This window comes from Adiantum capillus-veneris, chromosome 23 (genome assembly GCF_014529385.1).
Source record: "Adiantum capillus-veneris isolate H3 chromosome 23, ASM1452938v2, whole genome shotgun sequence".
NCBI classification, from domain to species: Eukaryota; Viridiplantae; Streptophyta; class Polypodiopsida; order Polypodiales; family Pteridaceae; genus Adiantum; species Adiantum capillus-veneris.
The window spans coordinates 109664229-109677567 of record NC_140953.1 but is presented as its reverse complement, the minus strand read 5'-3'; the positions used below and the strand labels follow the sequence as shown (position 1 = coordinate 109677567).

Genomic DNA, 13339 nt, shown 5'->3' with positions numbered 1-13339 from the left:
AAAGCCATAGTTAACATTCTTTAAACAACGCCAAGATACACCATCCCACTGACGTTATTTTCCTTGCAGCTGCACCTCCTGATCAGTGATTCTAGCTTTAAGATTCGGATATATGATACAAGGAACTTTGTTTGTCATAAAACACTGCTCGGTCCCACATTTGAATCCCCAGTAGATTCTATATTTCGAATCTCCCTGATGCCTTGTATAGAGGTAGCCTCCAACTTTGAATTATATACAAATGAATTCTTTTCAAGTCCTTTCCAAAAGAGACTAACTAAGAATCTCTAGGTTGTGCTGCAGAATAGTTTGTCATCCCAATACCTTATGAATTATAATATATCTTACCATAGGACGTGTGACATAGTTGGGGGTATAAGCAGTAGTTTTTTTCATACAAGAGATGTTCCTTAATACGGTGTTTCCCTCACTTGCCAGGAACACTTGGCATTTGGAACAAAGAACCGAATTCTAGGTGTTATGGTATTACCTTTGAAAAGCAACAAGAATGTGCAGTTCATGGGTGTGGTTGGTCATGCAGGCTCTATTCAACACATGGCGTTATCCCATGATTGTAAAATTTTAATTACGGTAGCTGCTGAAGATGGGTAAGAAAAGAGGTTCCTACAGAAGGCTAATGATTGCTCTCCATAATGAAAATTCTGCCAAAAAGTGTCCAAGCCTATCAGTGATTAAATAGACAAATCATGAACCTATCAACATGTTTTCTGTTAAAATACTTTGTTTCTCCTGAGCTTTGGTGATGTTGGTGTCAATAAAAGTATTATGTTTGGGTGGCTCAAAAGAGGTCCCAGAGCTAGAATTGCAGTAATGAACAACATGTTGTATTGGTTCATAGGCAGGCATAAACTATTTACTTTAACGAGACTTCAAACAATTTTTTGACACATTAATGGTTTCCACAAAGGTAATGTTCATAACTCCTTCGTTTCCGGAAAGATGATAGTGCGTCCACTTAGAATTTTCCTTTTCACCGAAGGTTAGACTTTATGCTTGTTAACCAAGGAAGACATCCCCTCTGGTAATTGTAGGCTCTAGCGTCACGATCAGCATGGATCACGTTGGAGCATATGGGCAGACCAACTTCATCCAAAAGCATTGCATCTCAGAAAATCTTGTGTTTTTTGAGACGTCCTGGCAAAACTTGGCCACTATTTTGTTAGATTTGTAGAAAGGTAACAACATTCCAAGGGTTTTTTTCCGTAGAGGTGCATCAGCTCTGGTATAAGGGCAGTTTCTTTCCAATGCAAAGATTGGTGCATTAGAGTTTTACTTTTGTCCTACGGTTATTCTTGTACTTCCATCTATCTTAAAAGCTACTGCTTGATCTATGGAGGTGCAATTGCACATTTACTCAAAACGAAATTACTCGGACGCTTTGTTTTCACTTTGGATTCAGTGCAATTGGACTTGCCATTACCTTGGTTTGCAGTCTGGCATCAAAATTAGCACCTTAAAGGAGTTTTTCCTATGACTTTCTCTGCTCAGTGGAAACTAGTGTACAAGTTGTCTGTTTAAATAAAGAGAAAAGTGCTGACTAGCGATGCTTCTTGTCATGAAAAAATTGGCTTCCTGTCTCAAAAAGAAATGGGGATGCTGATTGTGTGGTCAATATCATGGGGAGGCATGCATGCTGATTGTGTGTGTTATCATGGGGAGGCATGCATGCTCGCATGCATGGTAGTGCACGACATGTAGGAAATCTGAGGTCTAGAAGCGACTGGTCTACCTGTAAAAAAATGACAACATAGCGCAGAAGTGTGTTCTGTGGGTCCCAATCCTTTGGGAAGGAAACAACCTTGGGTAAGCAATAGCAAGGTATATCTGTTATATAAGTGACCTCCTCAGCATTACCAGGAGACTATGTCTGAAAAAGACATTGCATGGCCCAAGCCGTAACTCTATTTGTTGGAGGCCTGAGTGAGGACTGTGCCAGGAACAGAAGTGGTGTGCACTTGAAAACCAAAGTCTAAAGGATCGTAGAGGGCAGGACAGGCTACTATAGAGGGGGACTGAATCCGAACCTCTGCAGAAAACAACCTCTAGAGAGAATCGCCTATGCTGTGAGGAAGTCCCAATGAGAGGGGATGTAAGAAATAAAGCTTTGTTGGGATGGAATAGGCAGGGATCTGTCCCAAAGAGCAGCAAACACACTTCTGATAATCTGACCTGGTTGGGAGAGGACACTACTTGAGAATAGGTGAGGCTAGAGACAGAGCATAATCTTGTTAGGGAACCTGGTTGAACATCCTTGCATCTGCAGTAGCAGCAAAACAATCAAGAAACCCCCCAGATGAGATGTAACGATGTCTGTCGAAGGAGGAGGGTTCAACCTGACTGGAAACTCTGGGATGTAACGGCGTCTGTCAGAGGAGGGGTCAACCTGGTGAGAAAGATGAAACCTGAATCTGCTGAAAGGGTGATCTCTCCAAGAGGAACCCCTCCGAGTGCCCCTCTGCTCCCAAGAAGGAAAGGATGCTTAATTCGTCCTTCCGGGCCCCATTATGTGCTGTCCAGGAGAGAATCCATCATTGTCCATGAAAGCAGTGTGTTCCTCCTGATGGTCCACTCCAACTGGTAGACTAATGGTAGAGAGGTGGCAATGAGGAGCCTAAACCTGGCACAGAGATCGCCATATGGTCAATTGAAAGAGATGCATCCATCGTTGTAGTCTGGATGAATCTCTTTTTCCAGCAAAGTATGGCCTCATCTGTGATTTTTTTTCTAGAATTTTAGAATGTCTGTTTTTTATGGAGCTTGTAGGAGATTTTTAACACTAGAATTAGAGTGTTCTGTTATAAATCTCTAGAATTCTGGCATCCTGTCACTTTACTTGCAAAAACCTCGTAAAAAATAGCACAAGGGTACTTCCAAAGTTGTTAGCCAAATATAATCACGCATATACTCCAAAACTGGTAGCATTTGCATGTGTCAATATCGAGCTATTTTTATCTCTGGAGTCCATAATACCATCGAGAATCTTCATTCTGACATGCTCAATTTGTTAAATAAATTGCGTTGTTCAGAAACTTGTAAAAGGTCACTATTTTTGCCATGTTTGCTATTTTCACAAGGGGTAGTTTGGGAATTTTGGTAAATTTCAAAGGGCATATCAGGAAGTTGAGTCCAAACTTGAGGGGTATTCTAGGAATTTTTCAAATTACAGGGGTAATTTGGGAATTTCCACAAATTTAAGGGGTATTTTGGTAAATTTCCCTTGATTTTTTAATTTGAGCGATTATTAAAGTAAATTATAAATTGTACATAATTATGCTCATTTGAATAGCCTTGTCTCCATAAACCTGCATTGTCTTTTAACAGGATAATCAACCTTTGGCGGGTTAGTTTGCCATTGACAGAAAAATTCTTTGAATATGAACCAAGGCCATTTCTAGGGCATTTCAAAGGTGGTATTGGTGCTAAGAGCCTCCAGCTAATCAAGGAATACTTTTTCACTTCTCAAATATTTTCACAGGTACTTTGTTGTATTGAAGCTCTCTGTCGAAAGTGATGTGATGGATCTGTTTTGATGATTTTCGCACCTTTCTCAATCGATCTAAATTCACATGACTGCAGTTTATCAAATCTCTCCCTGAAATGTTAACAACAGCCTAAAACCTTGCCAAGGTGCTCTAGAAATGTCACTCTAATCTATTCAAGCTGAACCTATCTCCTTGGATGTTTATAATGTTGTGCACTGATTATTCAATCCGCGTGCAAGTGAAAAATTGCCACCATTGTGTGATGGTTGTTTCAAATAGTATATTCTTAATTTGAAGGCAAAAACTTGAGCAAGGGTTTTCGGAAATTTTGGTCAAAACCACTTTCTGAAGCTTCCGAGAACAAAAATTGTGCGCGTTACTCCCCTAATATTGCAAACAGATACAACAATCTCTTACTTGGGATCATCTCCCGAGGGAGTTAGATGGGTAATTGTGCTTTCAAGAGAGCTAGCTCAAATTAAGTCATTATCATGTTATCATGGCTTTTTGGGATTCAGGTGAGAATGTTTGTACACATTCTTTATGCCAATTTGCATCAGTATAGCTGGTCATATTCACCTTCTCTTTAGGGTTGATTGGATGAACCTATTTGGTGGCACTAAATGGTAGACCACAAGGATGTAGTGAGGTCATGAAAATGAATAATACTGGTGGGCAATGTCAAGGTGATGGAAAACCAAAAAATATCATGTAAAGTATGCCGCACAGGATCTAAACTAGTGCGTTGCTGTAAGAAACTTGGGCACCCCAAGTCTAGATTCTGTCGCGACACAAGAGAGAATTACTTAAAATACTTCACAACTTTAAAATCACAGTTCCATTTGGTCAACACGGCCCGGCGTAGTTCCGTGCCAAGAGAGGTTGGCCCCAAGACTGGCGGCCCTTTCGGTATTTCTTTTATAGTTATCTTTGAGCAAAGTACAACTCCCGCAGGAACCTCTGCTCTCAAACTCATGTCCAGATGCCCTGAAGAGTGAGACCCTTAGGGCTCTTTTATTCTTACAGGGGATGCCCAAAAGCAGAGCCCCAAAAGCAGTTAGTTCCAAAAGCAACTGATCCCAAAAATCTGCCCAGAAAAAGCATCAGCGCCGTTTGTGGAAATCCTTACAACAGCCACGCCAGCAGGTCAGTGTGACATGCGGAGATTCTGTATTGTTGTCCGTACTGCCATGTCAGCAATCAGCGTATGTGTGTGTGTGTGTGTGTGTGTGTGTGTGTGTGTCCGGGGGCCACCACGTCACCAGTTTGTGACATACCCCCCGCTTGATAGAATTGTAATCGCCCTCGATAACTACTGCAAAATAGATAGAAGCCATAAACTATCTTAGTAGACACTGACTGTTAGTACAGACGCACTAGACACGACACAACTAGCACATGTACAAAGAGGACAGTCACATTATTGCACATGACATCACAGGACATCACATGACAAACCACATTCAAAAATCATTCCAAATTTTAGACAATGACTGCCAGCAACGTATTTAGTAACCACATTTAGATCCATTCCGGACCTCATTGATGTCGGGTTAACTAATCCTCTATTGCGATCATGTCTATAGAGATTTTTCGACTCAAGCACTGTCGCGTGCAAGTAGTCATTCGCCTCAAGCACTGTCATATGCGAGAAATCTTTCATCTCAAGCACTATCGTGTGCGAGAAACTGTCGCCTCAAGCACTGTCATGTACGAGAAATCTTTCGCCTCAAGCACTGTCATGTGCGAGAAATCTTTTCCGGGGATCCCAATCCATCACTATGTTCATATTGAACAGAGTGGTCCACTCATTCATTCCATTGAATCAATCTTGATTCATGATTCGTTATCGGGTTCATTCGGGAGCTATCACTGCTCCAAAATCATCATCATCTCATTCATAATCCTGTTATCTGCTCACAAATAGCAAGTCCTATTAGTTCATATTGAACACAATGTTTCAATCATTAAGTCATCTCATCCGTCCAGAAGTCTTGATGCACCTAGATCCCTGTGTAGCCATCTCATCCCGCAGGAACTCTGGATGCGCTTACCACAGCCTCTAATCATCTCATTCATATTGTAGTAGGGCTACAGTCACTTTCATAGGACATACGGTTAGTACAGTTGGTCTGGTCTGGTTCACACTGGACGGACTCTTTGGGTTGGCAATGACATGTGGCAGGGATACGGACGGTGATCTAGTGGACATCGTGGCCAGGTCACCACCACCACTCAGTTTGGAAATAGACTTAGCTGGCTGACATTTATGAGCCGTTGGTGGCTCTTTATGGTGGGACATATGAGTAGTAGCTGTTGGGTCATCATTATCATCTTCTTCATATATGGTCCAACGTCGACGTCTAGAGTAGTGAGTCTTTACACAGCACGTTTGCATCATCCTTGCTTATCTAAGCCTCGACACCCCCATTGTACCTGTGAGTTCTGGGCTGGAGCTAAGTATGCTGCCACGACAGAGTCTGTAATGGTTCCTTTGAGATAGTCGAGTCCATATGTTCTGGTCTGCTTGTGTATCTCTGTGCTTATTTGTTGTTATCTGTTGTTTCCTGTGTTTTCATTCTGTTTTGAGTGAGATGTCACACACATTGCATTGAGGAGCATCCACTGTAGAGAGCACGACACACTATCCGCGCTACAGGTGCTCTCATTTTTGGCACTCTTGGTGGGACCTCAACTGAAGTCTCACTCTCTATTGAGGTACAAATCGAGGAGCTAGCTGGCTTTTACCTAGCCTCGCCTACTTCTCCTTGCACCGTGCAACCTGCTGGTCTGGTCCATTGTCACTCTAGACAGCTTAATCCAGCTGACCTAGTCTCTCGCCCTGTTGGTCTGGTCCTCTCTCGCCCTGGTCCAACCAGCTCTCGTCCTGGTCTAGTCCTTCCTCATCCTTGGTCCAGCCAGGTGGTCTACTCACTCGCCCTAGTCTAGTAGAATCTAGACCGGTGTTCAACCAGTTAAAGATCTTCTTGCGCAAAGCTTGGTTGGATTGTGGTCACTGCATGACACATACAAGGCGATCATTAGAGTGTCAAAGCGCACTATTGAGTCCTTTGAAGTACTACAACAGAAGGCGTCAACCCTTGGTACCTAGTAGAATTCCACCAACCTCATCACCCATACCTCCAGAGACGGCATCATCCATTCCTCCATCCGGATCTACATCTTCCAGGCTACCTTCCCAAGTAAAGCCTCTCCCATTTTGTTACAGCCAGCTATTGAGCAACAGGCTCTTGAGCAAGAGGCCATGGAGGAGTTGACCAGTGTTTTGGCCAAGGTAAACATCAAGTTTCCTACTTTCAAGGGACTCTCCTTAGAAGATGCAGACGACCATGCAAGGAGGTTTGTATCTCTCTGTAGAGATCGTGGTCTTAATAGAGAACATGCATATTTGGTGTTGTTTCCATCAACCTTGGATGGTTTAGCAGACAAGTGGTACAATCGGTTTGTAGAGAATCAATTTCCAACTTGGGCAGCTTTAAGAAAACAGTTTTGTGCAGCATTCAGGCCAAGTGACTTCCAAGAAAAGGTTTTGGATGAGTTGGCCAACATGGTGCTCCAGCCAGAGGAGACTTTTGCAGAACTGATGACTAAAACCAAGTCTCTAGTTGCCAAGCTTCCTCAGCAACCAGGGGAATTTATGGTTAAGAAGTGGGTGGAGAAGGCTCTTCCCAAAACTTCCCAGCAAAAACTCCGAGAGAGGCTCCGACCTGACGCCACTCTGGAGGAGTTTGTCACGGCTGCTACTAGGATAGAGAGAGCTAGAAAGCCGTTCACCAACTCTCCTCAGGTAGGGACCCCCTCAGTGTTTTTGGAAAGTCCTTTTGATCCTTTAACTTCTTTACGCAGGGAAACGGAAGCCCTAAAGTCATAGCGAGCTCTTCAAGAGGAGAGGTCCTTCTCTCTTAGACAGGAGAAGCCTCCACATCACAAGGCATTGGAACAGATCAAGCACGAGGTAGAAGAGCTCAAGTCTAAGCAAGAGACTAAGGCTATGGTTTGGTGTAACTCATGCCGCTCTCTAGGGCACCCTCCACATGAATGCTCCCTTCGGGTTTTACTGCCACTTCTGTGAAAATTCTAGCGCATGAGGACAGGGGCTGCTACTACCTCAAAGGATTGCGACAAATACAACAAAGTCTTGGTTCTACTCTTTAACAGGGCCAGCACCTGCATCCAACATGGTTTCTCCCTATGGCCATGATTTTCAAGAATCTTTTCCCCTGTTGTAAAGCTTACAACGTTACGTGTCCTTTTTGCTCTCGTTGCGGTGCTTGATTTGGAATTGAATCAAATGGATGTAAATACAGCGTTTTTGCATGGTGACATTGAAGAGGACATGCACATGAAACAACCTGAGTGTTTTGTAGTTCCTAGGCACGAGGAGCTAGTATGCAAACTGAAAAGGGCTTTGTATGGTTTGAGACAATCATCACGACAGTGGTATAAGAAGTTCGACACTTTTATGCTTTCTCAAGGCTTTAAACACAGCCATGCAGACCATTGTTTGTATACGAAAAGGGATGAAGATGGTAGCCCCATCATACTTGTTCTCTATGTTGATGACATGCTGCTTGCCGGGAAACATAAGACTAGTCTCGATGCTCTGAAGCTTGAATCGGCCCATTTTGTGCTACAGATGCGGGGAATATGGTCATTACCAAAGCAAATTCCCTCTGTCAAAAGGGTCCCCTCCCTGCCGTCATTGCCTTGAAATGAAGGATCACTACAGTAAGGATTGCCCTAAACTTCTTGCATCCATGGCTTTGATCCCAAGTCAAAGCCAGAATGAGTTCACCTTTCCCAAGCTCAATCTGATAGTAGTTAGCACCATTCCTCAGCCGCCCATTCTACCCACGTGGTTACCCCTCAAAATAAGCCGCTACAATTGGTAGAGGAGCCATCGGTGTGTCCTCACTCGGGCCCAGAGAGCCGCTCTCAGTCTTAGCATTCCAGCAAGTTCAACTCCCCCACACATTCTCACAACAGTGGATACCGTGCCTTCAGTTGTTGAGAGAAAGAATCCAAATCTTTGCTCTCCGATATTGATGAAGCTTTCTTGGAACCAGTTTCCGATCTACAGAAGATAAAGGGACCAGAGAAACCACTGGTAGAACAAGAAAAGCTTACAGCAGAGACAGTCTTGAAGAACACCTTCCAGCAAGTGTCCCTCTATGACATGCTACGGCTGGATGCGAGTTTTCAAGTGACACCCTTGCTGTTATTCAGTCACTTTACCCCATAGCAAGTCCTAGTGGCGGGCACCTCCCAATGCGACCGTCCGAGTCCTATATGATATCCCATCCCACTGCTCCCCTCACTGATTATAGAAGCCCTCGCCGGACAGTGTCCGTCTTGGGTCGGCAATTCTCAGGAGTGATAGTGGATGGTGGATCCGGCATCAACCTGATGCCCGAATTCACTATGTTAGCTCTAGGTCTACAGCCTACTCGCCCTGCTCCCTTCACAGTTACATTGGCTGACCAACGGACAGTCTACCCAGTGGGCATAGTGGACAATGTGCCTCTATAGGTACAAGACTTTACTTTTAACTTGGATTTTCTTGTGATTCGTCTTCCCCAGGTTGAGGGCGGATTTCCCTTGCTCGTCGGTAGACAATGGTTGCGACACACTAAAGCACTTCATGATTGGGGAAACGATGCCATGTGGATACATACTCGTGGCTCCTCGATGTAACCCATTTGCCTAGGAGGCATGGATCCTATCGTGCAACATAGTTCTTTGCTAGCAACCAGCCTAGAATCGGAGCAGCCTACTCCACCTGACGGGTCAGACGAGGATCTATTGGAGTGGTTGGATGCTACCAAATCTATGCCTTGTTATGGAGTCTCTATTCACTCTTTGCCTAAAGCTACACCCTCTTCCAATGTTTCCACAGTAACTAAACCTAATGAGCCACTTGAGCCAGCTCAAAGGTTGAAGGTCACAAAAGCTACTCCTGATGCGCCCTTGCTGGAAGCCTTTGAATTTGGTGAGCCTATGAAGAATCGTAGAAGCAGGAAGAAATCTCCTCTACAGGAGTTTACCCCCCCTCAAACTTCAGTCCCCAATGGTGTTTGCTTCTCAGACCAAGAATAAGCTCTCCTCTGTGTTTAGCGAACTTCCCTTCACAGAACTTCAGCTTGATGAGTTCCCTGCTCATGATGTCTCTCTGACCCTTGATGCAGCAACCTCTTCACCTACAGGGCATTCTTTAGCAGTACCATCTCGAGACCGAGTAAAAGGAAGACACTTCTACGACTCTTGTACCTACCCCGTGCTGTTAACCAAGATGCAGAGCAAATTGCTATGTTCTCACAAGATAAGGTTAGCCTCATTCAAGGTTACAGAGGCATCAAGCAATACAGATTTAGGACAAGGCTGGTTTGAAAAACTAGTGGGAAGACCAGATAGTATACTGCTCTATGGACCTTTTGTCAGGAATCAGACCACCACAAAATCCAGCTTTGAATGGGAAGACTATCTGTGCATGTGCACCCACCCCTTCATTGACCCCCCTAGACCCTACCCCCTACTCAACCTTACCACTTCCTACCCACCGCCTCCCCTCGCCCCTACCCTCGCCCCTACCCTCCCCCTCACACTCACTCGCCCTAGCCACTCACCCTCGTCCCCCTACCCTCGCCTCGCCCCCTACCCACCCCTCGCCCCCCCTCTCTCTCCCTCGGCCCCCCTACCCACTTGGCCTTGGCCCCCCCTACCCACCCACCCCTCGCCTCCTACCCACCCCCTCTCTCTCCCTTGCCCCCCTACCCACCCCTCGCCCCCAACTTTCACCTATCCTCGCCCCTGCCCACCCCTCCCTCCCCTTCCCCCCACCCTACCACCCGGCGCGCCATGAGGCCGCAAGCTGCTTCATGTCTCTGCTGCACAGCTGACTCGTCACTCTCGTTACTGGCTCGGATATCGCTCTCCACTTCCACCAGAAATCCTTGCAATCCAAGCAATGGCAGCAGCTACTGCAAGCGCCCAACACTCCCTCCCAAGACACCGTTGTCGAGTTCAACGTAGCCTACTTCCCTGTCGACCTCCTGCATTATGCGCTCTTCATCCCAGAGGATGCCCTCTTCATTCTCCACCATGTTGCCAGTGCCAGCTACATGCTCTCTTGCCGCTACTATACAAATCACGGTGCACTTTCCATCATGCTCCTCTTGAGTCTAGCTGAGTGCGCCCGTTTCATGCAGAATTTATGGACCCTTGCTTCCCTTGCGGGCACCACACGAACTTTCAACTACCTCAATGTGGTTTTCCTTCCCTTCTTTACTTTTGTTAGAGGCTTCCTTGGGCCTCTTCTAACATGGTACATCTCTGTGTATTACTTCTCGGGGCAAGCAGATTCGGTTATCCCTAGGTGGCTTTCCTTCTATTGGATGCTTGTTGTAAGTCTAGCTATTGTTGGGAGCATCTTTTGGGCCGGATTGTAGGCAAGGCTTTTTGCTGCAAAGAGGTTAGATTGATTTTAAATCTGCATTACATTGATCATGTACACGTTGAGCTCTTCTGGATCAGTAGAATCTCGGGCATATCCCCTCTTCCCTCCCCTACCTACTCCTTCCCGTCTAGCCAACTGCAACTAACTGCAAATTTCTTCCTTCGGGTGCTTTGTGGGCTTTGTTAATCTTGGCAGTCTTTAGTCTTCTGTTTCTACTTTTTGGTCAGCTTACCTCATTGCGCTGGGGTCATTACTTCTTCAGTATATCTTGCAAATATCGACATTTCTTCATTGGTACTTCTTCCTGGGAACTCAAATATTCTTCAAACATCACCTTCTTCAGTCAGAGTATACTACGTTTTTTTCCGTTTTTCCTGGTGTTTCAAATGTTCTCTCTAGTCTCATTGTTTTGTCTCACCGAGACGGTGAGTGGTTTTGTGGCGGGCAACCCGTAGCAAGGCTACAGTCACTTTCATAGAACACGGTTAGTATAGTTGGTCTGGTCTGGTTCACACTGGATGGACTCTCTGGGCTGGCAGTGACATGTGGTAGGGATACGGACAGTGGTCTAGTGGACATCGTGGCCAGGTCACGACCACCACTCAGTTTGGAGATAGACTTAGATGGCTGACATTTATGAGCCGTTGGTGGCTCTTTATGGTGGGACATGTGAGTAGTAGTTGTTGGGTCATCATTATCATCTTCTTCATCTATGGTCCAGCGTCGTCGTCTAGAGTAGTGAGTCTTTACACACAGCACGTTTGCACCATTCTTGCTCATCTCAGCCTCGACACCCCCATTGTACCCGTGAGTTCTGGGTTGGAGCTGAGTGTGCTGCCACACCAGAGTCTATACTGGTTCCTTTGAGATAGTCGAGTTTAAATGTTCTAGTCTGCTGCTGTGTCTCTGTGTTGTGTCTCTGTGTTGATTTGCTATTATCTATTGTTTCCTGTGTTTTCATTCTGTTTTGAGTGAGATGTCACGCACATTGCATTGAGGAGCACCCACTATCGAGAGCACGACACACTATCCGCGCTACACATATGGGAATCGTGATGCACTAGAATCATTCAACATGCGTCATCATTCATTCATTCAAATTCATCATTCTTATCTCGAATTGAAAGGATATCCAATTTGTTTCTAAGTTGTCGCGCTCTCGATCTCACCATCTCAGCTACTCAACTCGTTGCAAAAGAGTGGATGTCCAACTCCATGCTTCCGAATCCATACAAATGCGAATTCCTCACTCCTATTTCTAGTTATCTGTCACAAACAACCAGATTGTCACTACATTAGTATCTCTTTTAGTGTTGTTTTCTAGTATCGGGTTCATCTTTTGGTCAACAGTTCTGTTCCAGCTCTTCCTGCGAGTAAAGCTTCCGCTTTTGTGCACTCGTCTGTCCTATTAGCTTTCGTCTCGTCCTAAAAGGGGAATCAATGGCCTCTTTCAATCTGGAGTAAATCTTATCAATCGGCTAATTCTTCATGTGTTCCGCAAATCTCAGGTCTCTCGGATACTTGATCCATCTTTTCATACCCATGTCAACCTGCAGTGGACGCTTGTATTCTACTCTGGAAAACTTTATAAAAAATAAATAAATTTGTCCGAATCTTCATTCTTTTCTTCAGTTCCCGTGCCGGATTTTCAACTTTTCTTTGCCTTCCCACTGAGAGGTGTCATCTCCATCAGATTCTTCACGAGAATCCATGTGTAATTTGGGATTCTTAATGGCTTTATGCCCTGTAAGACATAGCGATGAAGACGAGAGCACGCCCGATGCGCGATGTATGAAGGGTGGGAGTGGCTAATAAGTCAGATTCTTCCAAGAACAATTCCAAAGTGCCCAAGTGATCTGTCTGCTCTTTGATAGGACCGGTATGCTTTGAGAAAAGCACACACTTGATGCTCTGATACCACTGTAACAAACTTGGGCACCCCAAGTCTAGATTTTGTCGCGACACAAGAGAGAATTACTTAAAATACTTCACAACTTTAAAACCACATTTCAATCTGCCCAAAAAAAGCATCAGTGCGATTTGCGAAAAACCGTACAACAGCCATGTCAGCATGTCAGCGCGTGTGTGTGTGTGTGTGTTTGTTTTTCCGAGGGCCTGCCACGTCACCAATTTGTGACAGATGTTGCTCGCGCTTACCAAGGCCTTCGAAGGTTCCCCCCCCTCCGCACTTTCCCCTCCCTCGCTAGGTGCCGGTGTGCTGCTTTCAGCTTTTCGGTGGCCTTCGTCTTCGCCTTCCTATTTCCAGCAACAGACGTAGAATGGTGGCCCCTACTCCACCTCAAAGGGACTTTACTGAAGCCCCCTTGTCCGACACCCCAAAGCCGACCCTTCGACTTGCTCT

The 13339-nt window shown here is 45.2% G+C and overlaps 1 protein-coding gene across 5 annotated transcripts in view; it reads left to right on the top strand.

Moving 5' to 3' along the window:
- Positions 1-13339, top strand: part of LOC147428350 (cilia- and flagella-associated protein 251-like) — a 235631-nt gene that overhangs the window by 195925 nt on the left and 26367 nt on the right. For 3 of the 5 annotated variants that reach the window (XM_086496907.1, XM_086496906.1, XM_086496905.1), the window contains 3 exons: positions 70-213; positions 439-608; positions 3343-3496. In XM_086496907.1, coding sequence (XP_086353033.1) covers positions 70-213; positions 439-608; positions 3343-3496 — 468 coding nt within the window. The remainder of the gene's footprint in view (positions 1-69; positions 214-438; positions 609-3342; positions 3497-13339) is intronic. The other 2 variants (XM_086496909.1, XM_086496908.1) reach the window with 1 other exon arrangement.